The sequence below is a fragment of the Pongo abelii genome, chromosome 3 (assembly GCF_028885655.2).
Source record: "Pongo abelii isolate AG06213 chromosome 3, NHGRI_mPonAbe1-v2.0_pri, whole genome shotgun sequence".
In the NCBI taxonomy this organism is placed as follows: Eukaryota; Metazoa; Chordata; class Mammalia; order Primates; family Hominidae; genus Pongo; species Pongo abelii.
The window spans coordinates 103,684,616-103,711,922 of NC_071988.2; the positions used below are offsets into that span (position 1 = coordinate 103,684,616).

A 27,307-nucleotide genomic window follows, 5' to 3' on the forward strand; every position below is an offset into this window, starting at 1 on the left:
GTGCTGGGATTACAGGCGTGAGCCACCGTGCCAGGCCAATTTTCTTTTTTTTAATTTGTTGTAGAGACAGGATCTCTCTATGTTGCCCAGGATACTCTTGAACTTCTGGCTTCAAGCGATCCTCCTGCCTCAGCCTCCCAAAATGCTGAGATTATAGGCATGAGCTACCACACCCGGCCTTGAAATAAAGCCTTTGAAAAAAAGTACACCTTGGATTGTTGCAAGACTGTTATCCAGAGTTCTGAAAATGTTGATTTTGACCATTTTTGCCACTTCTCATTGCTTTTGAGAGGTGAAGCCAGCTGGGCTTCTGGGTAGGGTGGGGACTTGGAGAACTTTTCTGTCTAGCTAAAGAATTGTAAACACACAAATCAGTGCTCTGTATCTAGCTAAAGGTTTGTAAGGGCACCAATCAGCACTCTGTAAAAATGGACCAATCAGCACTCTGTAAAATGGACCAATCAGCAGGACATGGGTGGGGCCAAATAAGGGAACAAAAGCTGGCCACCCATCTGGCAGCGGCAACCCGCTGGGGTAGCCTTCTGTGTTGTGGAAGCTTTGTTCTTTTGCTCTTCAGGATAAATCTTGCGGCTGCCCACTGTTTGTAACACTGACTGCAAAGGTCTGCAGCTGCACTCCTGAAGTCAGTGAGACCATGAACCCAGGGGGAGGAACAAACAACTCTGGATGCCCGTCGCGTTTAAGAGCTCTAACACTCGCTGTGAAGGTTTGCGGCTTCACTCCTAAAGTCAAGCAAGACTACGAACCCACGAGATGGAAAAACTCGACATATCTGAACATCTGAAGGGACACACCGTCTTTAAGAACTGTAACACTCACCACGAGGGTCCACGGCTTCGTTCTTGAAGTCAGCAAGACCAAGAACCCACTGGGAGGAACCAATTCTGGACACACTTTGACAGAGCAGATTTTTGGATGTCCTTACTCTGCTATTGTGGAAGTGCTTCTGATTAATATGTTTGTTAAATATCCATTCTTATTTCCCATGAGTTTTTTGTTTGTCTTTGTTTTAGCTAAGAGTGATTTTAATAATGACTATTTTGGTATCTCAGGCTCTGCAGGGGGTTTGGAAAGCCACACTTGGAAACGCTCATGCAGGAAATATTTCCAAAATCACACAAGAATTGGATTCATAAAGACACCTGTTTCTGCTGCTGCTGCTGCTGCTGCTGCTGCTCTTGCTACACACAGGTGCTGCTCCTTTCACCATTATCAGTGCTAGATACTGGATGTTGTTGCTAGAACCACTGCTCCTTCTGAAAAGTCATTGCCACCATGGCTGCACCTGTCCCAGCATTGATTCCACAAAATTCCTACTTCTTTTGATTCACCCTTCAGACTGAAAGTCCAATGCAAGAGAATTCTGATCGATAGAGCTGAGTTAACATGTCTATGCTCTGGGTATAAGGGAGCCTGGGAAAGTGATTTTTAAATTTCTATATTGGGTGGTACTCTTGGTACACCACGACTCGTAGGATGGGAATTCTTCAAACATGGGAAATAACTCTCTATATTCCATAAAACCTGTACAATGTCATAATAAAAATGACGTACTTAATTTTTAAAAAGTTTTAATTGACACAATAATTGTGCATATTTACTGGATACAATATGATGTATCAATACCTGTATACATTGTGTAGTGATCAAATCAAGGTCATTAACATATCCATCATCTCAAACATTTATCATTTCTTTGTGGTGGGAACATAAAAATCCTTTCTTCTAGCTATTTTGAGATATACCTTATTTTGACTATAGTCACCCTACTGTAAAATAGGATACCAGCATTTATTCTTCCTAATTGTAAATTTGTACCCGTTGACCATCCTCTTCCCATCCCCTCCTCCCTACCCTCCCCAGTCTCTGGTAACTGCTGTTCCATTAACTACTTCTGTGAAATCAACTTTTTAGATTCTACATGTAAATGAGAACATGTGATATTCATCTTTCTGTGTCTGGTGTATTTCCCTTAACATAATGTCTTCTAGGTTCATCGATGTTGTCACAGATTTTGGGATTTTCTTATTTTTATTTTTATTTTATTTTATTTTATTTTTTTTAGATGGAGTTTCACTCGTCATCCAGGCTGGAGTGCACTGGCACGATCTTGGCTCACTGCAACCTCTGCCTCCTGGTTTCAAGTGATTCTCCTGCTTCAGCCTCCTGAGTTGCTGGGACTACAGGCGCACACCACCAAGCCTGGCTATTTTGGGTTTTCACCATGTTGGCCAGGCTGGTCTCAAACTCCTGACCTCAGGTGATCCACTCCCCTTGGCCTCCCAAGGTGCTGGGATTACAGGTGTGAACCACCTCGCCTAGCCCTACCATATGTTTTTTATTCATTCTTCTGATGATGGACACTTAGGTTGATTCTATATCTTGACTATTGGGAATAATGTTGCAATAAACATGAGAGTGCAGATATTTGTTCGACACATTGATTTAATTTCCTTTGGATATATACTCAATAATGGGATTGCTGGATCATATGGTAGCCCTGTTTTTAATTTTTTGAGGAGCCTCTATACTGTTTTCCATAATGGCTGTACTAGTTTACATTATCACAGTGTGAAAGGGTTCTCTTTTCTCCACATTCGTTGCCCATACTTATCCTTTTTTGTTTGTTTGGTTTTTTTTTTTTTTTGAGACAAAGTCTGGCTCTATTGCCCAGGCTGGATCCTTTGTCTTTTTGATCATTAATTTGCACTTTATATTCTTGCTTACTATAATAAATGTTGCTTACCATAAGTCTCTTTTAATCTTAGATCCACCTACATTTCCCACTTCTTTTCATGGCATTTACTTGTTGAAGAAATGGGACATTCTTATGAATTTTCCACATTTTAGATTTGGATGGTTTCATCTTCATGGTAGTTTAACATGTGCCTTTCTTTCTTTTCCTGATTACTGGTAGTTGGTTCTAGATGTGGCTGCTTTTAAGATTTTGTTTGTTGTTGATTTTTTTGGTTTTACCATAGTGCATCCTCATGGAGATTTTTCTTTGTTTTTCCTAATTGCAATTGCAATTTGTAGGGTATATTGAATTTATAGATTCATTTGTCTCTTCTGGAAAATTTTAAGCCATTGCCTCTTGAAATATTGCCTCTTATTCTCACTTCTAAAACTCTATTTTTTTTTTTTTTTTTTTTGAGACAGAGTCTTGCTGTGTCACCTAGGGGTTGGAGTGCAGTGGCACGATCTTGGCTCACTGCAACCTCTGCCTCCCAGGTTCATGCGATTCTCCTGCTTCAGCCTCCCGAGTAGCAGGGATTACAGGCATGCACCATCACACCTAATTTTTGTATTTTTAGTAGAGACAGGGTTTCACCATATTGGCCAGGCTGGTCTCGAACTCCTGGCCTCAAATGATCTGCCCGCCTTGGCCTTCCAAAATGCTGGGATTACAGGTGTGAGCCACCATGCCCAGCCAGCGTTTTTGATATTTTAAAAGCCTGTTAGACATTACATATCATTAAAAAATGTACACAAGTTAACAGAAATATTCTTGATTTGGCTGCCATTAAATTAACTTGGTATGATGTGGATTATCACATTGTAGTTCTGACAGCTATATATCTTTGATTAATAGAAATGTTATTACATAATGAGAGCAATATATTTGACAAGTAAAGCCATTCAAAACACATTGTCTATGGGGAGAAGAAATTTAAAGGGTTTCCTGGTGATGAAATATTGAAACTATTCTGTAATACAACTTAACCCCCACTGCTCCCACCCTCCTGTCATTCCTCTGCTTGCAGGGTCTATGAAAAACATATATGCCCCAGATGTTTCATGGTTCAAAGGTAAATAGTGAGTCAATTTCATAGGCCATGTCTTTCATGGGAAGAGTAGTTGCTCCAGATTATCCAGGCTCAAATTCCATTAGAGGAATAAGAATGGATCAATTGTAATATAATCCAACTTTGCTACAATAGATCTCAACACTCAGAAACCAAGTGTATTAAAGATTACTGACCAATCTTAATGCTTAAAGTCAAGTATGCCTGATAGGAGTTTTATAGTTTAATAGACCGCAGAATGTAATCAGCATTGGTGCATTCAATTAGCTGACTTCCCCATTTTAAAATCAGGGGACTAAAGCTAAAGCTGGGCATGGTGACACATGCTGGTAATTCCAGCACTTTGGGAGGCCTAAGCGGGAGGATCACTGGAGCCCAGGAGTTCGAGACCAGCCTGGGCAACATAGTGAGTCCCTGTCTCTAAGACGAAAAAAAAAAAAGGTTTAATTAACTTGGGCAGTATAGCAAGACCTCATTTCTACTAAAAATCAAAAAAAAAAAAAAATTAGCTAGGTATGATGGCATGTGCCTGTGGTCCCAGCTACATGGGAGGCTGAGGTGGGAGGATTGGTGGAGCCCAGGAGGTTGAGGCTGTAGTGAGATGTGATGGCATCACTGCACTCCAGCCTCGGCGACAGAGTGAGACCCTGTCATCAATAAAACAATCCCCTATGAGTGTTCACCAGCCAATACGAATACCCAGGTGGAAGGTGGAGAACATATGAAGAAACTCTCTTTGTGGAACCTCATCAATTACAACAAATTCAATCAATTTTAGTCACTTTGTTACCATAAAAGCCAACAGGTTCAAGAGCATTTTAAAACAGTTTTCTAAGTCTCTATTCTTCCTGAAACTACATTGAAAATATTTATAGACATGCATTTTTTTGGGTTTGAAGAGAATTCACTTTTGGTCAGACTCCCAAAAGGAGATTACCATTGAAAGAGTATGAGAAAAACTTGCCTGCAAGTAAAGTTTCTCACATTTTCTAGCTTGTGCTGGTCTTTAAGAAACCAAACTTAGCCTTTTTGGTTATTTGGATTTTAAGTGACAAGATTATGTTGAATATACTTTTTCCTTTTTTTGTTGAGATGGAGTCTCACTCTGTCGCCCAGGCTGGAGTGCAGTGGCACTATCTTGGCTCACTGAAACCTCTGCCTCCCGGGTTCACAACATTCTCCTGCCTCAGCCTCCCGAGTAGCTGGGATTACACTTGCCCACCACCACACCCTGCTTTTTTGTATTTTTGGTAGAGATGGGGTTTCACCATATTGGCCAGGTTGGTCTAAAACTCCTGACCTCGTGATCCGCCCGCCTCGGCCTCCCAAAGTGCTGGGATTACAGGCGTGAGCCACTGCGTCCGGATGAATATACTTTTTCAAACTACACTTTAGTCTCACTACTCTCCAAGATTATGATACAGCTCCCCGAATGGGTATATCTCTTTGAGTGGTCTCTTTGAAGTGGTACATCTCTTTAAAGGGTAAAACCAGAGATTAAACTGACACTTAAGAATAGCACAATTCCGGCGGGGCACGGTGGCTCATGCTTGTAATCCCAGGACTTTGGGAGGTCGAGGAGGGTGGATCACCTGAGGTCAGGAGTTCGAGACCAGCCTGACCGACATGGCAAAGCCCTGTCTCTACTAAAAATACAAAAATTCTAGCCAGGCATGGTGGCAGATGCCTGTAATCCCAGCTACTTGGGAGGCTGAGTCAGGAGAATCGCTTGAACCCAGGAGGAGGAGGTTACGGTGAGCCCAGATCACGTCACTGCACTCCAGCCTGGGCAACAAGAGTGAAACTCCGACTCAGGGAAGGAAAAAAAAATAGCACAATTCCAAGCCCATTCTTGTTGGGGTGGGGGTGGGGGGGACAGCAGGGGGCGGGGGGAGGGAAGAGCAGCAGAAGTTAAGGTCTTCAGAATGTTCAGCATTACTCTGTAATACCCAGAACATCAGTATATCCTTTCCTACCGTTTATAAAAAGTAGTAAAGTCAAAGGTGTATTTTTATTGTTTGCTATGAACTAAATCTTGCTGAAATTCCACATCTAATCTATTTCGAGACAAATGTAAGACCCCAACCAATCCTAAAAGAACAGCCTATATTTTTACAAACAATATTTTCTAGTGACTATAAAAAATATATAAATTTAGATTGTTTTTGCTTAAAAGTTGAAACCACAGATTAGATGCCAACTCTGTCTGGCTGAAAGTTTAAGGAAAGGGGGTTTTCTATGAATGACCCTTTCTAACTACTCAACACAAGAATCAATTCAAATGGTATACACACAAATCTATAACTAAAAATTATTCATACACTTAATGTTTTTGAATCACCTTTTAAAAAAATCGAGACAGGGTCTTACTCTGTTGCCTAGGCTAGATAAGAGTGCAATGGAGCGACCATAGCTCAACTGCAGCCCAATACACCTGGCCTTAAGTCAACTTTTTTTTTTTTTTGAGTTCTCACTCTGTTGCCCAGGCTGGAGCACAGATCTCACTACAACCTCTACCTCCTGGACTCCAGCGATCCTCTCACCTAAGCACAGCACCACGCCCAGCTAATTTTTGTATTTTTAGTAGAGCTGGGGTTTTGACATATTGGCCAGGATGGTCTTGAACTCCTGGACTCAAGCCATCCACCTGCCTCGGCCTCCCAAAGTACTAGGATTACAGGCATGAGCTACTGCGCGCGGCCAGCTTGGTCAACTTTTTAATCGGTGAAGTTTCGCATCCTGTGATTTTTTGAGACAGGATCTCACTTTGTCGCCCAGGGTGGAGTGCAGTGGCGCAAACAGGACTCACTGCACTCTTCACCTCCCTGGCTCAAGCAATCGTCCCGCCTCAGCCCAAGTAGCTGGGACTACAGGTGTGCACCATCACATTGAGCTAATTTTTGTAGTTTTTATAGAGACGGGGTTTTGCCATGTTGCCCAGGGTGGACTCAAGTAATGTACTTGCCTTGGCCTCCCAAAGTGCTTGGGATTACAGGCATGATCTACAGCACGCAACCTAGCATCCTGATTGACATTAAATCAAATCTTGGTACTGGAAAGTAGCTTAATTGTTCAGATATGCCCTTGTATTAAGTTTTGTGAAGATTAGTGAGGATCTCTGCCATTATGAAAATAAAGATCCACTGAAGAGTAATGGAATAAGCTCTGCTTATCCATGCTAGCATCCCAACAGACATCTCATTTTAACAGTCCTCATCTTATAAAAGTGAGATTACAGATTAACATGTTAACCAAAGAAATTACTAAGGTGTTTTGTTAGGATAACATCACACAGAATTTGGTCTAAACAATGCAAAAGGCAAATACGATGTATAAAAACATATACAAACCGAGTATTTGTTACAGGTACTTTAGAATTAATTTCTATCCCCTTCCCGAGGATAACATCACACAGAATTTGGTCTAAACAATGTAAAAGGCAAATACGATGTAAAAAACATACACAGAGTATTTGTTATAGGTACTTTAGAATTCATTTCTATCCCCTCCCCAGTAAACTTGTCCAATTACTTTGTTCTAAATTAATCCTTGAGAATGAGATCTTGATACTAGTTTCACAGTTCATGCAACCTAGGACACTTAGCTTCACAGTATCTATTCAAATTTGCATCAGTTGGTGAACTGATAGACCCTGAAATCTGAATTAAATCTAGAGTTCAAAGCCCCTGCAAGAAAAACCAAGTAAATTCTCACTCCCCCTTCAAGTCTTTGTAAAACATCTCAATCATCTCTAGATGTAGTGTATTTTTTCTCAGTCATACATATCAAGACTTGATTAAAAGTTTGGATTTTGTTTAAAAAGGCTTTATTCATTTTTTGATCAGGGAAAAGGACAATCTCAGTCAACTTGTCACCTAATCATAAATTTGAACTTACAGGATTCACTACCCTAGACACCACACCTACTGACAACACAACTTAAAAATGAACTTCCTTCCATTCCCTAAAGTTGCATGTTGAATGAACAGAATCCCTTCTAACAGCCAACACTGGTACTTGGCCTAGGTGTAATAGCAAAACAGCAGCAAAAAGAGGCCAAGAGCATTATAATGTGATAGCCCAGGAAGTAGAATCATTGTAACAAAGTTGCAGGCACCAAATTAAAAAAAAAAAGGGAGGGCTCATGAGCATAAGAAACTTACCAGTTTTGTGGTATCACCCATTGTGTGAGATCAACTACTCTGCCTGTGAACACATATGCCAATCCCAGTAGCTAACACTGAGGCCAAGGTCCCAAAATCCAACTACACTGAATGCAAAATTCAAAGCTTTTATTTATTCCAGGTCCTCTGAAACCTGGATATAAAATGGATTCTTTTCAATGCACCCGGAGGGTCCACTGTAATGACTCAGTCACATTTGTAATGACTTCGTCACACCCAAGATACCCTTTCCACTATTCCTGTCTGAATATGTAAATGTTTAACTACTCAGTTCATGCACTGTGTTAAAAACTAGATTTACTATCAAGACTTTTTCTAAACTCACACAGCATTAACAGCTAACTGTAATACAACTTCCTCAGAATGCCAAAACAGAAAATATTTTGTTCAATCTTGTGGTGGCTGTGAGAAAACACAAATCTTATTTTGCCACTTTTTCAAATTTTAATCTTTCGACCAAACTCATACCTTTCTACTAAAATCCTTGAGTTTAACTACTTCCAACGCTCTTAAACCATAGCTCCTACCAGTTTTACAGTGCTCCTGTGTGCATCTGAATTTTTATCAAGAATTGAAGTCATTGTGTTATGATTACAAAGCTTTTTCTAGGTGACCACTGATTAAAGCCAAAGTAATCAGCAATTCAAAAATGGCTTTCCAGAGACAGGAACAAAGTAAAAGGAGCTACTAACAATTTTATTACAATCCAGAAGGAATATGGTCTACTAGAAAGCTTCTACTAATCACAACACTTATGTCTACCTCTCAGGACAGTCTTCAGATAACCAGAAGGGAAAGAACATTGTTCAAAGGTTGGTAGAAATCTCAGTTAACAGGGAGAAGATGAAGCCTTAAGAGCATAAAATACACCTACAAATTGGGGAAGAGGGTGACGCTGGCTGGCTATTTATAAAGGACCACAGTTTCTCTGTATGGACCAATACTCTCTACAAAATCAACTGTGCCTTAATTATTGCTTATTTTAAATTACATTTTTACAGAGCTATGTAGTACCTGACGCAGAAAAGCAATCACATAAGGAAGCATTTATTTGAGGTTTAACATGAAATGATACAAATAAAATGTGTATAAACAAATCCACATTGAGTCATAACACAGATAACAAAAGACAAAGTAAAAACAAAGAAAACTAATTGGCAGCTATATACAGTTGGACACAATCGTGTCTTGTACACTAGAAAGTCTTTTACAAAATAATCAGATCAACAGAAGACCAATCTTCAATGTCGTCCTGCAAGATGGGTTACTTTAACATCTCCTCCTAAAAACAAAAACAAAATACCAATTAGATTTGTGCAACTCTGACAAGCTTTTAAAGGTCCACTTTCATGAACTGTTTTAAGTCCTCACTTTATTTTCTTCAATAATTAAAGATCATATGCATATTTATTGGTAAAATACAGTTTGGGTAGTCAATAAACTCACCCTGGAGTTCCCAAATGATATTAAATTCAAATCTATTCAGGAAAGAATCTGGGAATACAATCTTCCCATATTCAGAAGTTCAACTATGCTAGATTAAGGTCTACTAGAAGCATCTCTAGTAACCCAAGTAAAATGCTATCACAAACACCAATTTCTAATAAGCTTATTACAAGAACATAAATTGATCTGTGCATATGATCTTTAATTTATATCCCAGATTTAAAAGTTCTTGTTTTGGTTTGTAGATTTCACTATTAGCTATAAAAAGAAAAAGCAAGCATTAAATCTTAAAAGAATGAACACTTAAAATGAGGCTCCACAATTGAAATACAACACTAAACAGAAGACCAAAATGATTAAGCTGTAAAAAGGCATTTATGTACTTTTAACTCCTGTAAAAAACCATTTAAGTTAAGTTTAGACACTTAATCTCCAAAAAGATTAAAAAGAAGCCAAAGTCTGAAGTTTTCCACTTTAATCTTTACGCTGGTACATGAAGTTGGAAGAGACCATACCACAGGACAGCGTTTTCTGGTGTATGCCTTGCGCTCTGCCCGCAACGTGCGACCCCCAGAGATAGACGTGGTCAGGGTGACACACGGCCTGCAATGAAGTTCCCGCTGGCGGGTACAAACAAGGTATAATGTCAGAGTTAGAAGACAACATTCTTGTTTTCCTTAAGTTGTACCCATTTCAGTACTTTACCTGTTAATAGTTCTAAAATGTTTAATTATTCCTCTAGACCACCTGGTACACAAAAGCAAACAGAAAAACTCTTAAGTTTTTCTGCAATACTAAAGAAAGTGAGATAAGACTTTAAAGTTAAAGATCTATAGACACTTTAGGCAAAACAGGCTCATAAAGCAATTAAAAAAATCAACAATTTAGTAAAAACAGGCTACATAGTATTTTGTTTTTACGTTTCATTTGTCTATTGATCTTTAAATTAAATTAGACATTTCTACTGTTTTCCTGTACTCTTATACACACCTGTTTTCTCCAATGTTCTCCTTTAGTATGGCTGGTAATTGTTTTGGTGATTGCCACCCCCTCGAGATGCCTTGCCGTAAGTGCTCTGTTGGCCTATTTTGAAAACAACAGAAATTTCATTTAAGATAGTTTTCTACAAAACTGTTTTTTTTACAAACACAATGAGAAACTATTAAATCTACAAATCTTTGCATGCTGAATAAAAAGTATTAAGATATTTTAGCACCCATTACAAGCTACTCATAAATCATACATCCTAGTTCATTTATAACCACCAGTCTATGTTAGTATAATCATCCTATGATTGTAACACGCCTCAAACACTTAACTCCAAACACTTTAATGGAAAGCCCATACACACAATTTCAGAACAGGACTGTTATGTTAACAATGAATTTTAATACCACTGGTTTATAAAATTAAGTTAAATATTCTTACCACTGTAGTCTGCATATCCCTGTCCATATCCATAGTTCCCATAGTTATACCCAGTATAATCATATCCGCCATAGCCACTATAGTTTTGATCACCACCATAGGCACTATTGTAATTTCCATATCCTTGATCATAATAGTTATTAAATCCTTGGTTCCAGTTTTGGCCCTGACCTGAAACAATGCACAATGATTGTTAGGAAACAACTTCTGACCCCCAATTCTAACATAAAATGATGCGTTCTTGTCTCTCACTCTGCAATTCTTAAAGGGCAGAATGGACATATATATTGCTATCTGCTTGAAAAACTATTTTTCCAGCTGTTATAAAAAAGGGGGCAGAAAGTCCAATTGTGCCAGTATCAAACTTCCTAAATTTAATGGAAAATCATTCAATTTTCCATTAAAGCCGAAGACAGGTACACCGTTCTGTTTAAAACAAGGACTCCTGCCCAAGAAAACCTATCACGCCACGGTGTATCATGTAATGGTACACTTTTCCTATCAGTGATGACACTAATTGTCAAAGTGGCCATACTTCTAACAGTTTTTTGAAACCAGTGAGCTCACAACAAAAAACCACCACACACAACCCCCACTAAGCTGAACATTCCCCCTCACCCCCGCTGGATTGGTTTTAAGTTTAAAGTTTTGCTTTCGTACAGGACTACTCATATTTAGCAGTATACAGCTTAAATAAACCACGGAGTCATATTCCAAGAATTAAGTCTCACCTCGGCCACGACCCCTTGTACCACCTCGTCCACCAGCTGCAGCACCTCTTCCACCTTTTTGTTGTTGCTGTTGCTGCCTATATACCTCTTTGGGTTGTGCAACTTTGATTTCACACTATAAACAAATTAAAAAACATGAAAATATCATTTTCACCGAAGTTCTAAAATTAAATCATTTTTTCTCAAACACATCAAGAAATTATTTCAAAAAAAGAAAACCTTTAAATTTTCATTTAAAGTACTTAAATGGCTTTACCTTCCCAGAACCAATTTGATGGTATCTGCTTTCTAACAATTTTTTTACTGGCTCTTCATCGGTATATGTGATAAAACAAAATCCTCTTCTTTCATTTGTTTTTGTGTCCATGGGAAGTTCAATATTTTCAATCTGAAATCGAGATGCACACTCAACGTCATCCCATAATTATAAAATGTTACAGAGGATCAGAATGCCAAAGGTCCTTTTCAGGCTTCAACTTAAACATGTTATTCTTATCAGGTGACTTCTATACAGACATCACTGCTTTATGATCAACATCAGCCTACAGTGATTTGTTGTATATTTAAAGCATTGAGAGAAATTAATATTATTTTGTACCCAAAGATGTCACTAGTTAACAAGTCCAAACACTGACCACATTTAAGTGCCCAAGTTTTAGCTCAATTAGATAGTTGGGTTTCCATCAGAGCAGCAATCAAATCAAGGTACAGTCACTGGAAGCGACTTGAGCAGCCATTTAATCCTACCCTTACAGGAAACACGAATCTGCCCTGCATAAATCGGACGAGGATTGAACATTTTATAAACACATCAAGCTTAACATGTGTAAACATTATCACACACCTCTCCAAAGGCTCCAAAATATTCTTTAATTTGTTCTTCAGAAGTATCCGGGCTCAATCCACCCACAAAAACCTTTTTGGGAGGTTCTTTCCCTTTTAAAGCTTTGGCCCTTTTGGGATCTATCAATTTGCCATCCAGTTTGTGTTCTTTCAGTTCCAAAACCTACAAGACAGATTTATTTAATCTGACAGCAGCATATAACCCCCAGAAAAATTTGTAAAAACACCACAAAAGCAGCACAATGCAAAACACAGTTCTCCTACCTTATCAACACTAGCAGCATCTTTGAAAAGCACAAATCCAAATCCTCTTGATCTCCCAGTGACTGGATCTGTTTTAATTGTGCAGTCTACAACTTCCCCAAATCGAGACAAGTACTCTGTCAGATCTTTTTTGCTTGTATCCCAGCTCAAGCCTCCAATAAACATTTTACTAGAAATAAAAGTTTTTTTTAAAAAATTAGCAATAACTCAAATGATCCTTCAGTTCTGAAATTAAATCGTGAAATAAAAACAGGGACATTTACCCCCTAAATATAGGCAATTTAATCCATGTTTACATTTAATCTATGTCACACAAAAATCCCAATATCCCAACGAAGTTACTCAAACCAGCGGACAGCTCACCGTCCGCACTACATAAAGCAAAACTCAAAATATAGTAAAGGTTCTGCCCAGATTCCTTCAGGCAGAAGGCCCAACTTCCTAGATGAATCCCTCACATCTTATCTTACTTAGGTCCATCTTCGTTCTCAGCTGTCAAGCCAACGTTCCACCCAGAGAACTCATCAATCATAACACGTTTTGAGAATCTGGGTACCAGTCGCCTGCTTGTGCCCGAACTCAGAGTCCTTTAAAACTCTTCCCAGGAAAACCGCGCCGAGTGGCAAGAGACACAATGAAGAGGCGGCGGCAGCTGCAGCGTGCAGCTCTGGGAGGCCGGCCCCTCCCCCCCCGCCCCAGGTCCCACGCGGCGCCTGCGCGCTCGGGACACAGACGCCGCCGCCCTCCTCCTCCAACCCCTCCGCCCTTCCCCCACTCTTTCCGGGTCTCTCCAGTCACCCCCTCGATCTCTTACTTTCCTCTTTCCTCCAAACTAGTGGGGCCCAGAGGGCACGCGGGGAATCGACTCCGAGAAAGAATGGGGGCAGCGCGCGGCTCACGAGAGACGAAAGTCGCGTGCGGCGCGCTGGGGGAGGGGGAGCGGGGGAAGAAGCGTGCGGTACCCGTCATCCTGCTGATTCTTGCTCGCGTTGATCTTGGATCCCTCTGCGAATTCCTCTATATTGCTGTACTCGTTCATATCCTCCATAGTGGCGGAGCTGTCGGCAGGGGGGTGCTGGCGCGCGGTCCGGGTCGCGGCAGCAGCGGCGGCGGAGCGTTGTATGGAGCTGGATTTAAAATGGCGGCGGAAGAGATCCGGGCGCCGCCTGCGCCCTCCCTTTATAGCCGCCCCGCCCGCCAATCGGGAGGGCTGCTGGGCGGTGACGTGGCGCTGGGCCCGGCGCGCCCCCTGCCGGGCGGAGCTGGGAGCGAGCGAAGGGAGGAGCGGGGCTAGCTGCCGCGGCGCCCGCGGCCGCCAATGGGAGAGGCTGCGGGAGGCTAAAGTAGCGGGAGCGGAGGGGAACAATGGCGGCGGCACATGGGAAAGCCGGGGCGGGACCTCCATCGCGGCCCTCCCGGCAAGGAGAGAGGCCACGCGTGAGGGGATGCGGGCTTGGGAGGAGAAGAATCAGAAGAGAAAAACGAAGGGGCGTCAATTCCTGGGGTCAGCAGTCCCGAGCAGAGCCGACGCAGGGCCACAGTCCCTCTTGCCTTGGGAGCCTTTGTCTCTGGCGTCCAGTCCAGCCCACTCCTACCAAAAAGCCGTCAACCCCGCCTTTTTCTGCCCTCGGTTCGCCAGTGCGGAGCCGCTGCTACCGACTAGCACCGCGGCCAGGGTGCTCCGAAAAAGGCGGACTGCGCCCGGCGCTGGCGACTGAGGCGGCGAGCCCGCTCGCCCGCCGCGCGCACGCGTGTTTTGTCCTCGAGCTGGCAGGAACCAGCCGAACAGGAAGCGGGCGCGCGACGGCCCCTCCGGGCAGCGCGGCGCGGGCGCCTCTTCCGCTGTGACCACGGGCGCGCGGGCCAAGGGGGCGCGGCGGGGCCTCCTGGGCTGATCGGCCGAAGCCCGGGCCCCGCGCGGCCTCTCTGGCCGGGAGGAGGGGCGGGGGCTGGCCAGATGACTGTATCTATGCAAAGGCGGAGGCGGTGGGCGGGGAGGGGGCTGGATTCAGTAGAGGGCAAGGGGCACTCACATCCCCGGCGCGCCACTCGCGGGGCTCCTTTCTGCACGTGCCCCAGGCCTCTCCCGCTCGCTCAACCTGTCTGCGGAGGGCGCGCTCTCGCGCACTCTGCTCCCGCGTTCGCTTCTTTGTTCCCGCCCACGCGAGGCCCATTTTGACGGATCCAGTTCGAGGCCTGACGGCGGCCAATCGACACTGGCGCCTTCACCCTCCCCGCCCCGCCGAACCCGGCAAGGGCCGCCCCTTTTCCTGCCCACGTGGTCTCGGGCTCCTGCCCCGTCCTGCTCACGAGTTCAGGGCTCCTGGGCGGCCGCCTTTTCCAGTTCCAGGTGTGCAGAGGTGTCCTCTCCCCACGCGCGGCGGGCTGCACTTGGTCGCTGGCTCCGAGATCGCGCGGGGCCGACGGAAGCCCAAGACGGTACCGTGGGCCGCAGCCGCAGCCGGCGCCGCCCTCCGCCCTCCCCAACAGCAGGCCGAGTCCCGTAGCATCCGGTAGGGAAATGGTCGTGCTTTCGGTCCCCGCCGAAGTCACCGTGATCCTGTTAGATATCGAAGGTACCACAACCCCGATTGCTTTCGTGAAGGTGAGGGGCGGAAGGGAGCGGGGATGTTACTTTTCCTTAAAAACAGTTATTATTTTTTTAAGTATTGCAGGCCTTGCATTGGAGACGAGGGTTAGGAGAGGCGGTGTGGCTTTGCCTCTTCTGTGGAATGGGGAGGAAGGAGAGAAAGCCTGCGGCGGGTTGCGGGGATGCTTTTCCTCGCGGCACTAGCTTCTTCCTCCCCCGCCCTTGCGCTTGGTTGGATCCAGATGGGTGGGAAGGGATGGAAGTTGACGCTAAAAATCGCCGAAGGGCAGGTAAGCCGGGGCGGGGTGTGACGGTGCGGGCCTCCCCACCCGGCAGCTGTGCACCCGGTCGCTTCCGCAGGTGAGCGCAGCCTTTCTGCTCCGTCGGGCCTGGTGTGGCAGCGGCAGCGATTTAATGGTCCTTGAAGCTTTTGATCTCAAAATGGAAAGACTGAAGTGTCAAGATGACTTTTCAGGTGGCCCTGGTGTCGGGCAATCAAGGTTCCTCTTCGCCCCTTCCCACTCTTGCTGTTAGTGGCCAAACTGCACACTGTATTATTATACTCTGTTAGGCTCTGTGGTCCATAGCGCTGATTTTTTGAGCTATAGGACACGTCTAGATTCCGTTCACTTTCCTCAGAAAACCACAGAAGCTTGAAGCTCTTATCCAGAGCATTCCTTCTAGGATGTCACTGTGAACCAGCACTTGTCTGCACCTCAGCCTGCAAATTAGCGGATTCCTTCTTTATTCTTTGTCTGTTAGAATAAGCAAATATGAAATGTTACTTTAATTTTTGAAAGAATTCCTCGGGCCTTGTCTTTTTATTTGGCTCCCTGAGGTTTAAGAATTCATTGCAGATACAAGTACTTCTTAGAGGTGCTTGCATGCACAATAATAGTCGAGATATACAAAGTATATTACCAAGTAGGAAAAATCCATCTTCGAAGAAACTGAGCAGCTTGGGTTTTAAATTCTATTTTAGTTTCCATTAAAAAAAAAAACTATCTGTGAATAAGGCTTTTTTTTTTTTTTTTTCTTTGAGACAGTCTCACTCTGTTGCCCAGGCTGGAGTGGAGTGGAGTGGTGAAATCACAGCTCACTGCAGCCTCGACCTCCCTGGGCTTAGGGCATCCTCCTGCCCCAGCCTCTCTAGTAGTTGGGACTGAAGGGAGAGCCACCATGCCTGGCTAATTTTTGTAGAGACGGGGTTTCGCCATATTGCCCAGGCTAGTCTGGAATTCTTGGCCTCCCAAAGTGCTGAGATTACAGGCATGAGCCAAGGCGCCTGGCCTGAATGAGTTTCTTGATGTAGGTTATAATATAAAATCCATGTACACTTTTAGGACACCAAACATAACAACCTTTAAAATTCTTTTAGAAGAATCACAGTACCTTGACATCTTAGCATAGGTTCAGAAGAAATCGAGTTTAGCATTTTCTCCACCGTTTTGGTTTTTGTTTTGAGGCGGAGTCTTGCTCTGTCGCCCAGGCTGGAGTGCAGTGGTGTGAGCTCAGCTCACTGCAACCTCTGCCTCCCAGCTTCAAGCGATTCTTCTGTCCCAGCCTCTCCAGTAGCTGGGATTACAGACATGTGCCACCACACCCAGCTAATTTTTGTATTTTTCGTAGAAAGAGGGTTTCACCAGGCTGGTCTTGAACTCCTGACCTCAAGTGATCCACCCACCTCAGCCTCCCAAAGTGCTGGAATTACAGGCGTGAACCATGGCGCCCGGCCTTTTCCCCACGTTTTGTTTTGTTTTGTTTTGTTTGAGACGGAGTCTTGTTCTGTCTCCCAGGCTGGAATACAGTGGTGCAACCTCTGCCTCCGGGGTTCAAGCGATTCTGGTGCCTCAGCCTTCCGAGTAGCTGAGATTACAGACGCTCACCACCACGCCCGGCTAATTTTTGTATTTTTAGCTGGCTAGGCTGGTCTGACCTCAGGTGATCCTCCCGTGTCGGCCTCCCAAAGTGCTGGGATTACAGGCGCGAGCCACCGCGCCTGACCTTCCCCCACATTTTTAATCACACCAGAGACCTCTGCGGAAAATTTCAGGACAAATACTGATGATTGATTAATTTCCTTTTTTTTGGATTGCGACAGAGTAACCGCTTTCTTGGTTTTCAGAGAAACAAGGAGTCCTCATTTTTGTAATTTATAGTTAACAGCTCACTCATTCCATTCTGGCTCTCTCTTGCTTTGTGCGGTCATCAGGAGAGCAAGGATAAGGACAGGAGAGGTAGTGATGTGGCATTAGATCATTAGATACTACCATTTTCTGAAGGTAGATTTGGGGAGTAAGAAACCTCATACAAATCAATTTTCAACAAAACGTGATACCCCTCCCCCACCTTTTTCCCCAAGTGTGTCTTCTGCTAGATGACATTATGAGCCACTTCTTGGAATCTTTGTGTCTGTGGCAGACTTATTCTGAAATCCGAAAATAAAAATGTCTTAGTTGCCTAAATAAATTTTCCGAGTTTGACGCTAGGCAATGTGCAATTTCAATGCAGGCTGCAAAAGAATGATTTAGGGATCTTGTTTAAAGGATAATTTCTTGTGCCCTGTCCTATAATAATATCTATTGTTATTAATATTGTTAATCTATTATAATCTAATCTATTATTATAATTTGTTAGACATGAATTTATTAAAACCATTGTTCCTAAAAGTATGTTTAAAAGAAAGTTAGGTCTGTGTGGATGTTTATGGTAATTATGTAAAAAAGGATTCCATTAAATGCACTTTTAGGAAATGCTAATTAGAATGAGTTCAAATAGATTTCTTTATTGCATGACTTCTCGGAACCTTCGGTATCATACATATATACACACATACACACTTTGTGAGATTTCAAGAGAGTGACATTTCACAAATCTACTTGAACAAAAAACTTTTAGTAGAGTATCTCAGTGACTAATCTTTTAAACACGTTTTAAAGAGATGCTGAGTTACATTCTTGAATCTGAGCACAGAGAGGTTGAGCATGGGAGTTGAAAGATAATCTGCTTGGAGCTTTAAAGTCACAGTAGGTGTGTGAACTTGTAGCCCTTCCTCCTGTGGAATGATGGAAGGAAACATTGAGTACTGTATACATGCAGTACTCAATCCTTGACTCATTCTAAAAGACCATGAGGTGTATGTACTGTCTACACTTTACTTAGGATGAAACAAAGGCTCTGAAAAGTTGAACAAGATGCCTGGGATTTGAACTCAGATTGTCTTATTCATAAAAACTCTTTATTTTTTCCATTACTGCACTCAGCCTTGGAAATGGGACCCTACTGTTTGTCTTGTCTCCTTTGTTTGGCTGCTGTGCATGTTAAATGACACAGTTAGTATGAGAGTCCTTTAATCAATGTGAAGTACTGTGCTATAAAAGTATATGGTAACAAGCCGGGTGCGGTGGCTCAGGCCTGTAATCCCAGCACTTTGGGACGCCGAAGCAGGTGGATCTCTTGAGGTCAGGAGTTCGAGGCCAGCCTGGCCAACATGGTGAAAGCCAGTCTCTACCAACAATACAAAAATTAGGCCAGGCGTGGTGGCTCATAATCCCAGCACTTTGGGAGGCCGAGACGGGTGGATCACCTGAGGTCAGGAGTTCGAGACCAGCCTGGTCAACATGGTGAAACCACGTCTCTACTAAAAATACAAAAATTAGCCGGGCATGGTGGTGGGTACCTGTAATCCCAGCTACTTGGGAAGCTGAGGCAGGAGAATCACTTGAACCCGGGAGGTGGAGGTTGCAGTGAGCTGAGATTGTACCACTGCCTTCCAGCCTGGGCAACAGAGGAAGACTGTCTCAAAAAAAAAAAGAAAAAAAGAAAAAAAATAAATAATTCAAAAATTAGCTGGGCATGGTGGCACACACCTGTAATCCCAGCTACTGGGGAGGCTGAGGTGGGAGAATAGCTTGAACCTGGGAGGCAGAGGTTGCAGTGAGCCGAGATCGTGCCAGTGCACTCCAACCTGGGTAACAGAGTGAGACTCTATCTTAAAAAAATAAAAAAAGTATATGGTGACAAACTTCACTTTATAGCATGTCTTTGTGTCTTGCCTGAGGATCATCAAAATTTGTTGGGAGTAGAGCTGCAGCAGAGCCCAGTTTTCCTTAGATGTTCCCACTGCATCTAAATCCACTGCCACCATCCCTGCACTTTACCGCAGGACGCATACCTCTGGTGTTTGTTCTTTTTTGTTTTTGTTTTTCTGAGGCAGGGTCAGGCTCTGTCACCCAGGCTGGAGTACAGTGGCACGATCACAGCTCACCGCAGCCTCGACCTCCCAGGCTTAAGCAATCCTCCTACCTCAGTCTCCTGAGTAGCTGAGACCATGAGTGTGCACCACCACGCCTCGCTAGCTTATTTTTATTTTTTATAGAGACGGGGTTTCACAGTGTTGCCCAGGCTGTTCTCAAACTCCTGGACTCAAACAGTCCTCCCATCACGGCTTCCCAGAGTGCTGGGATTATAGGCATGTGCCACCATGTCCAGCTAATTTTTAAAACTTTTTGCAGAGATGGGGTCTCACTGGGTTGTTCAGGCTGGTAAAGCATTTTTAGAAATAGTGAATTCATTCTTGATTATTTAACAGTGCTTATAATTTATGTCCTCTTGTAATGTATTTTAGAAGATAATAATTGGGGAGTGTTGCAGTTGACATCTTTCTTATGAAAACTGCTATATTAAATTATGGTCTTTCTAGGAAGAGAGCTTTGAAGTCTGATAGTTATCTCCCAACTTTGGTTAAACATCCATTTGATAAGTAGTATTACTTCTATTATTGTCAGCATTGAGAAGTGTAGGATGCACACTCTGCCTGCACAATAAAACAGCTAGAAGACCGCCTACAAGGGATGGCACACTGGAAGCATTCTTCTACCTGTGCTATTTATTATTGACACCGGTAACTGTAATAAGGTCTCTTTCCATATCTTCATTCAGTCTACGGATTTAGGCTTTTTCATCCGCAAGGATAGGCTATTAGGATATGCTTTGTTTATAAAGGTGGTGACGAAGGTTAAATAAGATGGAATGCAAAAGCCTTTGAAAATTATGAAGTCCTATAGAAACACTGATTATAATGCAGGAAGTGTCAGACTGGAGGAAATAGAAAGTGCTTAGGAAGGAAGGATTGGTAAGGAAAAGAGGGAGCTTACATTTCCTGAAACCCACCATGCTCCCAGTTACATCTACCATGGTTACTCCCAGTTACTTCTGCTCCTTATTCCCCTACCCAGAAATATGTTAAAAATAAGACGCAGGATATTGTTGATCTCTAAGAATTTGCGGAAGCACTGGAATGGCAGATAAGTAGTTGTTGATGAGTTGATAAACAACTGCCCCCCTCTCCCCAACCTTTTCTGCTGCTTAGGGCACTGTTTCCCAGCTACATTCATGGTAGTACGTGAGAGGATTTTTGTTGACTCAGCTTGAAACAAGATGGGGAGTGTTTGGAGAATCACTGTCTTGCGTACATCAGGAGGTGGATGGAGGCTAGCCTTAGCCTTGGTGGCTCACACCTGTAATCCCAGCACTTCAGAAGGCCAAGGTGAGAGGATTGCTTGAGCCTAGGAGTTCAAGACCAGCCTGCGCAACGTAGCATGACCTCGTCTCTATTAAAAATAAAAAAAGTTGGCCAGGTGTAGTGGCATGTGTCTGTGATCCCAGCTACTCAGGAGGCTGAGGTAGAAGGATCATTTGAGCCCAGGAGGTCAAGGCTGCAGTAAGCCATGATCGTGCCACTGCAGTCCAGCCTGGATGACAAAGCAAGACCCTGTCTCAAAAAAAAAAAAAAAAATGGTGGATAGAAAGAACTTCTGGCCTCCTCTGGGAGGAAGCTGTCCCACCTAGCTGGGAGGGACCTCACCTAGGATTCAGGAGACCTGGGCTGCCTACCACATGAGCCTTAAACAATCTGCTCACCCAGCCACCTGTTAGTTCCCTAAAGCTGGGACTGTCATGTTCATCCTGCTCTCACACAGAATATGTCGTCGTCATCATCATCATCGTCATCATCATCATCATATCGTCGTTGGAACCCAAAGAATCTGCATTAAGTAAATAATTCAGTATGGGCATGGTGGCTCACCCCTGTAATCCAAACACTTTGGGAGGCAAAGGTTGGAGGATCACTTGAGGCTAGGAGTTTGAGACCAGCCTGGGCAACATAGCAAGACCCTGTCTTAAAAAAAATTTATAAAAAAGGAAAGCACCTCTCACTTTGATTTCTGGTTCCTTATTTTTCTAGAACCTTCAGTATTGTGGCACTAGCATAATCTTTCCAGCCTAATCAATCCTTCTTTCCTTTCCCTCACTTTTAATTGAATACCTGTCATGTTCCAGGATATGGTAGGGATCCAGAGTCCTTAAGACCCAGCTGTCACCCTCAGGTTCCTCAGGGAACCTAGAAAGGAAGACAGTTACATAAATAGGTTGCCTTTGCGTAATCAAAGTCCTCTGTAGTCTCGCATTGGCTGTGAGATGAGAGTTCAACAAATTGGGTTTTCCAACTTTCTATCCCTTTCTTCCTTTACACTTTACATAGCTGAACATGCACATTCCAATCATGCCCTTTCTTGCTGCCACCATTCTTCCAGCTTGGAATGTCATACCTTTTCCTCTCCAAGTGTGGGTCCCATGCACTCATTAACTTAAAAAAGATTACTTATTGTGCTAAGTTGTGGGAATATGGAAGTAAGAGCTACCTCTTCTTGTAAAGGACCTATTTAAGCAGAAATTTCAAAGTCCTTTCTCTTCGTCCTCTGCACTTATTGCCAGTACCATGTGTAGTATTTGCTACTGGAGCCAATAGCTGACTTGTTATGTTGGATGTGTGTCCTCTTTTTCAAGCTATGTGGAAGGCTCCTCAAGGGCAGGGACCAGAGCCTCACACAGTGCTTACACATCAGGCATGCTGTACATGCTGGGTGATGGTGATATGCATTCCGGAATGGGTGTGGGAGGGACTGGGATTCAGTTTCTTCCATACTCTGCAATCCTTGCTGTTTCAGATTTCCTCAAGGTGGTACTTTATTATATTTGAACAATTTAACTGAAAGTGTTTCTAGAGTGGCATTAGAATTCATTGACTCAACATTTCCAAAACCTACAAGTTATAGAGGATGAAACCAGCTGATAATGGAAATTAAATGTCATAAAAGAGAAAATTTTATTAACAAAATTAAGATAAAAAGTGAAATATGTTATTTATAGAAACTTGCATCTGTTAATGTAAGACTAGAGGAAAGATTTTTCTACCCCCCCAAATATTCTTCCTAGAAAATTAGTTCACCCTGATTATAAAATTGCAGACAAAGAAGACTATGATATAGAGAGTGAAAGCCCTGATACGCTCCTACCACCCAGAGGTGACCATTAAGAGTTTGATGAATATTCCTTCTGTTTTTTTCCCTAGGTACACAGTAAAGTCATACAGATCTTTGAAAGATATGTAGTCAGACTGATTGAGTAAAAGGGGTTGGGCATGGTGGCTCACACCTGTAATCCCAGCACTTTGGAAGGCCGTGGCAAGGAGATTACTTGAGTCCAGGAGTTCAAGACCAGCCTGGGCAACATAGGGAGACCCCCATCTCTACAAAAAATAAAAAATTGGCTGGACATGGTGATGTGCACCTGTAATCGCAGCTACTCAGGAGGCTGAGGTGGGAGGATCACTTGAGCCCAGGAGGTAGAGACTGTGGTGAGGCGTGATTGTGCCACTGCACTCCAGCCTGGGTGACAGAGCTGGAATGCAGTGGCGTGATCGAAAAAATAACAATTTTTAAAAGGGACACCGATTTTAAGCTATAACCCCTATATTTTAAATACATAGGCTGGATTTTATCTTGCTCATACAGACTTTTAAAATGATACCCTGTGTTTAGCCCTGAAAAGTGCTTACTTCTTCTTTGTCTGATGGGTCTTAAAATTTTCTATCCTTACAGCTTACCCTGTGTTACCACTCCACTAAAGAAAACAAAGTATTCTTTTTTACAATAAAAGGTTATTTTTATATGAAACTTTGATTTTCACATTTATCAACTCATTTGATTTTCAAAACTGGTTTTGTTGGAGGTGCAGGTCAGAAGAGGAATGGAAACCAACCTGCCCTAATCCTATCGCACCCATTTTCCCATCAGCTCACTAAAGAGTCGTGTGGAAAGTTGGTAGCTTTATCCTCAGAGGCCCTCCTGGATCCTCTCTGGACCTTTCCCAGATGACACCATTTCAGAAAAATGGGTTTCTTTTCGAAGACAGAACGTCTTTAGGACAGAAAGGGGTTGTTTGCCTTCTAGGTATGTGCATGAGGGGTTCATTTCTTAGCTTGATTTTCTTTCCAATGATTCATGATGTGACCTTCTAACAAGTTCCTTTTCTTAAGTCTCAAAAGTGTGGACCTGATACCCCTTTACTGAGTAAAGAGAAACTAAGGCATGCGGTTTGGAAACTAATGGTAATTTCAGCATTGAGACCTTGGTGGGACTTTGGAGCTCACAATCAGACCAGTGTTTGACAGTTAAGCTTGTGTATACTTACTCCAACTCCCTGGGCTGGTCTCGTGTGGGTCCAAGTCGTTGTAAGTTCAGGAAGGTAATTAGATCCCTTTGATGGGGGTAAAGAGTGGGATCTTCACCCCCGATCTGATACGGGGGAGATTCCAGGGATCTGACTCTACAAACTCAAAAAGAAAGACCTGATTGATAAACTATCATCCCAGTTTGTTAATTTGTACTTAACCTTTATGTGCCTCTGAAAAATGGAGGAAGTAGTAGCACCTATTTCACAGGGTTATTATGAAGATTAAAATGACATTATCAGTAAGTTGAGTAAATTTTGAGTGCTTGGTGGTGGCAGTGGTGAGAAGTGATTGGATCTGAATATATTTTGAAGGTATAGCTGATGGGATTTGCTGATGGATTGGTTGGATGTGGAGTTTGAGAGAAAGAGGAGTCAAAGATGACTCTAAGGTTTTTGGCATGAGCATCTGGAAGGATGGTTCTGTCATTTACTGTGATGTGGAGATGTAGGGGGAGGAGGAGGATTAAGGGATGGAATCAAGAGTTTGGTTTCAGACGTGTTTAGTTTGAGAGACTGAATAGACATCCAAGTGGGGATATTGGGTAGGCATTTGGAAAAGGTCCAAGCTAAAGGTAAGAATTTGGGGATCATTAGTATAAATGGTATTTAAAGTCATGGAATTAGATAAGATCACAAAGGAGTGATTATAGATAGAAAAGAGAAGTGCTTGTCATAGTAAGTGCTCAGTAAATATTGGCAGTTACTCCCATTACTATAACTACTTGAATTATTATTGCTGATACTTTATAGGAAATGTTACAGAACTACTGGGTGAACCATAATCTCTCATTTTCTTAGTATGAAACCTCTTTGGGGAATCAAAGCTATATTAGAAATTTCCATAGAGAATATGCTGTCAAGATCCTGGGAGTTAGGTGATCCTAGTGAGTAGTGCTCCTTGAAGTCATTCATCCGTGAGAGCTGGTTGGCTTCAGGTGTTCGGGTTTGATAGGCCTGGGTTTGAGTCATGGCTTTACTCTGCACCAGCAGTGAAACCTCTTTGAACCTCGTTGTGTTCATCTATGAAAAAGGGCTTACTTTGCAGGGATGTTAGGCAGATTCAAGGAGATGAATGTGAGTGCCTTCCTTTTCCCTCCACTGTTAAGGACTAGGACTGGGCCAGTCAAGTTCCCTCTCTGGAACTCATTGGAGATATTGTTTCTTTTGTGCTGCTTCTTAAAACCTTACTCCAATTACTAGCCCTCTTGTACTGATAACAATCCCTTGTTCAGTGTGATTCATTGCACTTAATTAGATAACAGCGTATTGTACTTAATTAGATAACAGCATATCTTTTGTTAATTATAATTTAATCTCCTTAATGGGATTATCTTTTGTCTTATCAGCACATTGATTAATTCATTTTGAGTGCACATGTGAAATCTGATGTTCATTCCTAAGGTTTCAGTTTTCAACCTACATCCCTTGTATGGGTCCAGCCCTGTTTACTCCCATGAAGATGAGGACTGTAGGATTTTAATTCCTGAGACCATGTGGCCCCATGTGGCAGCCAGAACACAGAAACTTCTTGATAGCTCCTACTATGGTCTTCAGGAAGCCTATTTGAGGAGCAATTCTAATACCACAACTGCTGAAACTATCTGGCAGATGGCATGGACCACTCCAAGAAGTAGCAATTCTCATTGTTAGAAGTATTTAAACAAAACTTGGTGTATTAGTCTGTTCTCATGCTGCTAATAAAGACATACCTGAGACTGGGTGGTTGATAAAGGAAAGAGGTATAATGGACTTACAGTTCCACATGTCTGGGGAGGCCTCACAATCATGGTGGAAGAAGAAGGAAGAGCAAAGGGATGTTTTACATGGTGGCAGGCAAGAGGGCATGTTCAAGGGAGCTCCCTTTTATAAAACCATCAAATTGTCGGCGCGGTGGCTCGTGCCTGTAATCCCAGCTCTTTGGGAGGCCGAGGCGGGCGGATCACGAGGTCAGGAGATTGAGACCATCCTGTTTAACATGGTGAAACCCCGTCTCTACTAAAAATACAAAAAATTGGCCGAGTGTGGTGGCGGGCGCCTGTAGTCCCAGCTACTTGGGAGGCTGAGGCAGGAGAATGGCGTGAACCCGGGAGGCGGAGCTTGCAGTGAGCTGAGATGGCGCCACTGCACTCCAGCCTGGGCGACAGAGCAAGACTCCGTCTCAAAATAAAATAAAATAAAATAAAACCATCAGATCTTGTGACAGTTATTTACTCCCAGCACTTTGAGAGGTTGAGATGGGAGGATCACTTAAACCCAGGAGTTCACGACATGCCTGGGCAACATAGTAAGACTCTGTCTCTACAAAAACAACAACAACAACAACAACAACAAAAAAAAAACCTAATGTATTACATTTTCCTAATATTATTATCACAGACATCTGGCAGTAAACATCTGTGGGAAAACTACATGGGAAGGCTAACTTTAACAGAAAAACATGCTAGGTGACAAGATCATCAAAGTAAGTGACTTTGAGCCAGGGAAGAAAAGTGGCTCAGCACAAATGTGGTCTTTCTTCAGATTGATCATAGTATAGCTGATTCAGTACCTGTGCTGATATAGCTCTATTCTCTTGAAGTCACAGTCTAGTCATTCTGATTGGAATTTGGATTTTGCTAAATTTTTCAGTCATACTGCCTCAGATAACTAGCTCTTCTTGTCCATTGCATGTAATTTCCCCTAATTTTATTCTCTGGATACAGCCTTTAATTATTTGTCTTTGTAGGGGTGATTTTATTTAAAACACTGTCAGCAGGCCAGCTTGGTGGTGGCTCCTGTAATCCTAGCACTTTGGGAGGCCAAGATGCGGGGGATCATCAGAGGTCAGGAGTTCGAGACCAGCCTGGCCAACATGGTGAAACCCTGTCTCTACTAAAAATACAAAAATCAGCTGGGCGTGGTGGCACACACCTGTAATCCCAGCTACTCAGGAGGCTGAGGCAGGAGAATTGCTTGAACTCAGGAGGTGGAGGTTGCAGTGAACTGAGATCGCACCATTGTATTCCACCCTGGGTGACAGAGCAAGACTCTGTCTCAAAAAAAAAAAAGAAAAAAACAAAAAACAAACACTGTCGGCAATCTATGATTTTTTTTAACAGTTTTGCTAACTTTTAGCACTATTAAGGTTATATTTTTATTGTAGACAAGAGATATGCAAAAAAGTTTCTTTTAATGTCATAACCCAGAGAGAACCTTTGTAAACATTTAAGTTCATGTTCTCTCATATTTTGTTCAATGTGTTAAATATCCCCCCAAATAGGATTATGCTGTACATACTGTTTGTAACCTGTTTTATTAATTATTTGTATGATGTGATTCATATTTAGGAACCATCAAGCCACTTAATTGTGTTTGTTGTTGTTGAGACAGAGTCCTGCTCTATCGCCCAGGCTGGCATGCAGTGGCGATAGAGTCTTG

General features: G+C 42.9%; 2 protein-coding genes across 7 annotated transcripts in view; one reads left to right on the top strand and one right to left on the bottom strand.

The window, feature by feature from the left end:
- Window positions 1-9,042: 9,042 nt before the first annotated feature.
- Window positions 9,043-14,641, bottom strand: HNRNPDL (heterogeneous nuclear ribonucleoprotein D like). 5 transcript variants are annotated; one of them, XR_654782.4, is made up of 9 exons: window positions 13,686-14,552; window positions 12,724-12,892; window positions 12,461-12,622; window positions 11,873-12,004; window positions 11,617-11,731; window positions 10,886-11,056; window positions 10,448-10,540; window positions 9,973-10,077; window positions 9,043-9,293 (listed from the first exon to the last, which is right to left on the bottom strand). XR_654782.4 is itself a non-coding variant. In XM_002814924.6 (8 exons), the coding sequence occupies exons 1-7, from the start codon at window positions 14,126-14,128 to the stop codon at window positions 10,470-10,472; spliced, it is 1,263 nt and encodes a 420-aa protein (XP_002814970.1). In that variant the 5' UTR covers window positions 14,129-14,552; the 3' UTR covers window positions 9,043-9,293; window positions 10,448-10,469. The 5 variants fall into 5 exon arrangements, 3 of the variants coding, with proteins under 3 accessions (XP_002814970.1, XP_003776523.1, XP_054409453.1); XR_654783.4 differs by lacking the exon at window positions 10,886-11,056; XM_002814924.6 differs by lacking the exon at window positions 9,973-10,077.
- The window catches only part of ENOPH1 (enolase-phosphatase 1), a 30,368-nt gene continuing 17,677 nt past the window's right edge, over window positions 14,617-27,307 (top strand). Inside the window, exon 1 of one of the 2 annotated variants that reach the window (XM_002814925.6) lies at window positions 14,617-15,328. In XM_002814925.6, the coding sequence (XP_002814971.1) occupies window positions 15,245-15,328 (84 nt within the window). In that variant the 5' untranslated portion in view covers window positions 14,617-15,244. The remainder of the gene's footprint in view (window positions 15,329-27,307) is intronic. The other variant, XM_009240152.4, reaches the window with a different exon arrangement.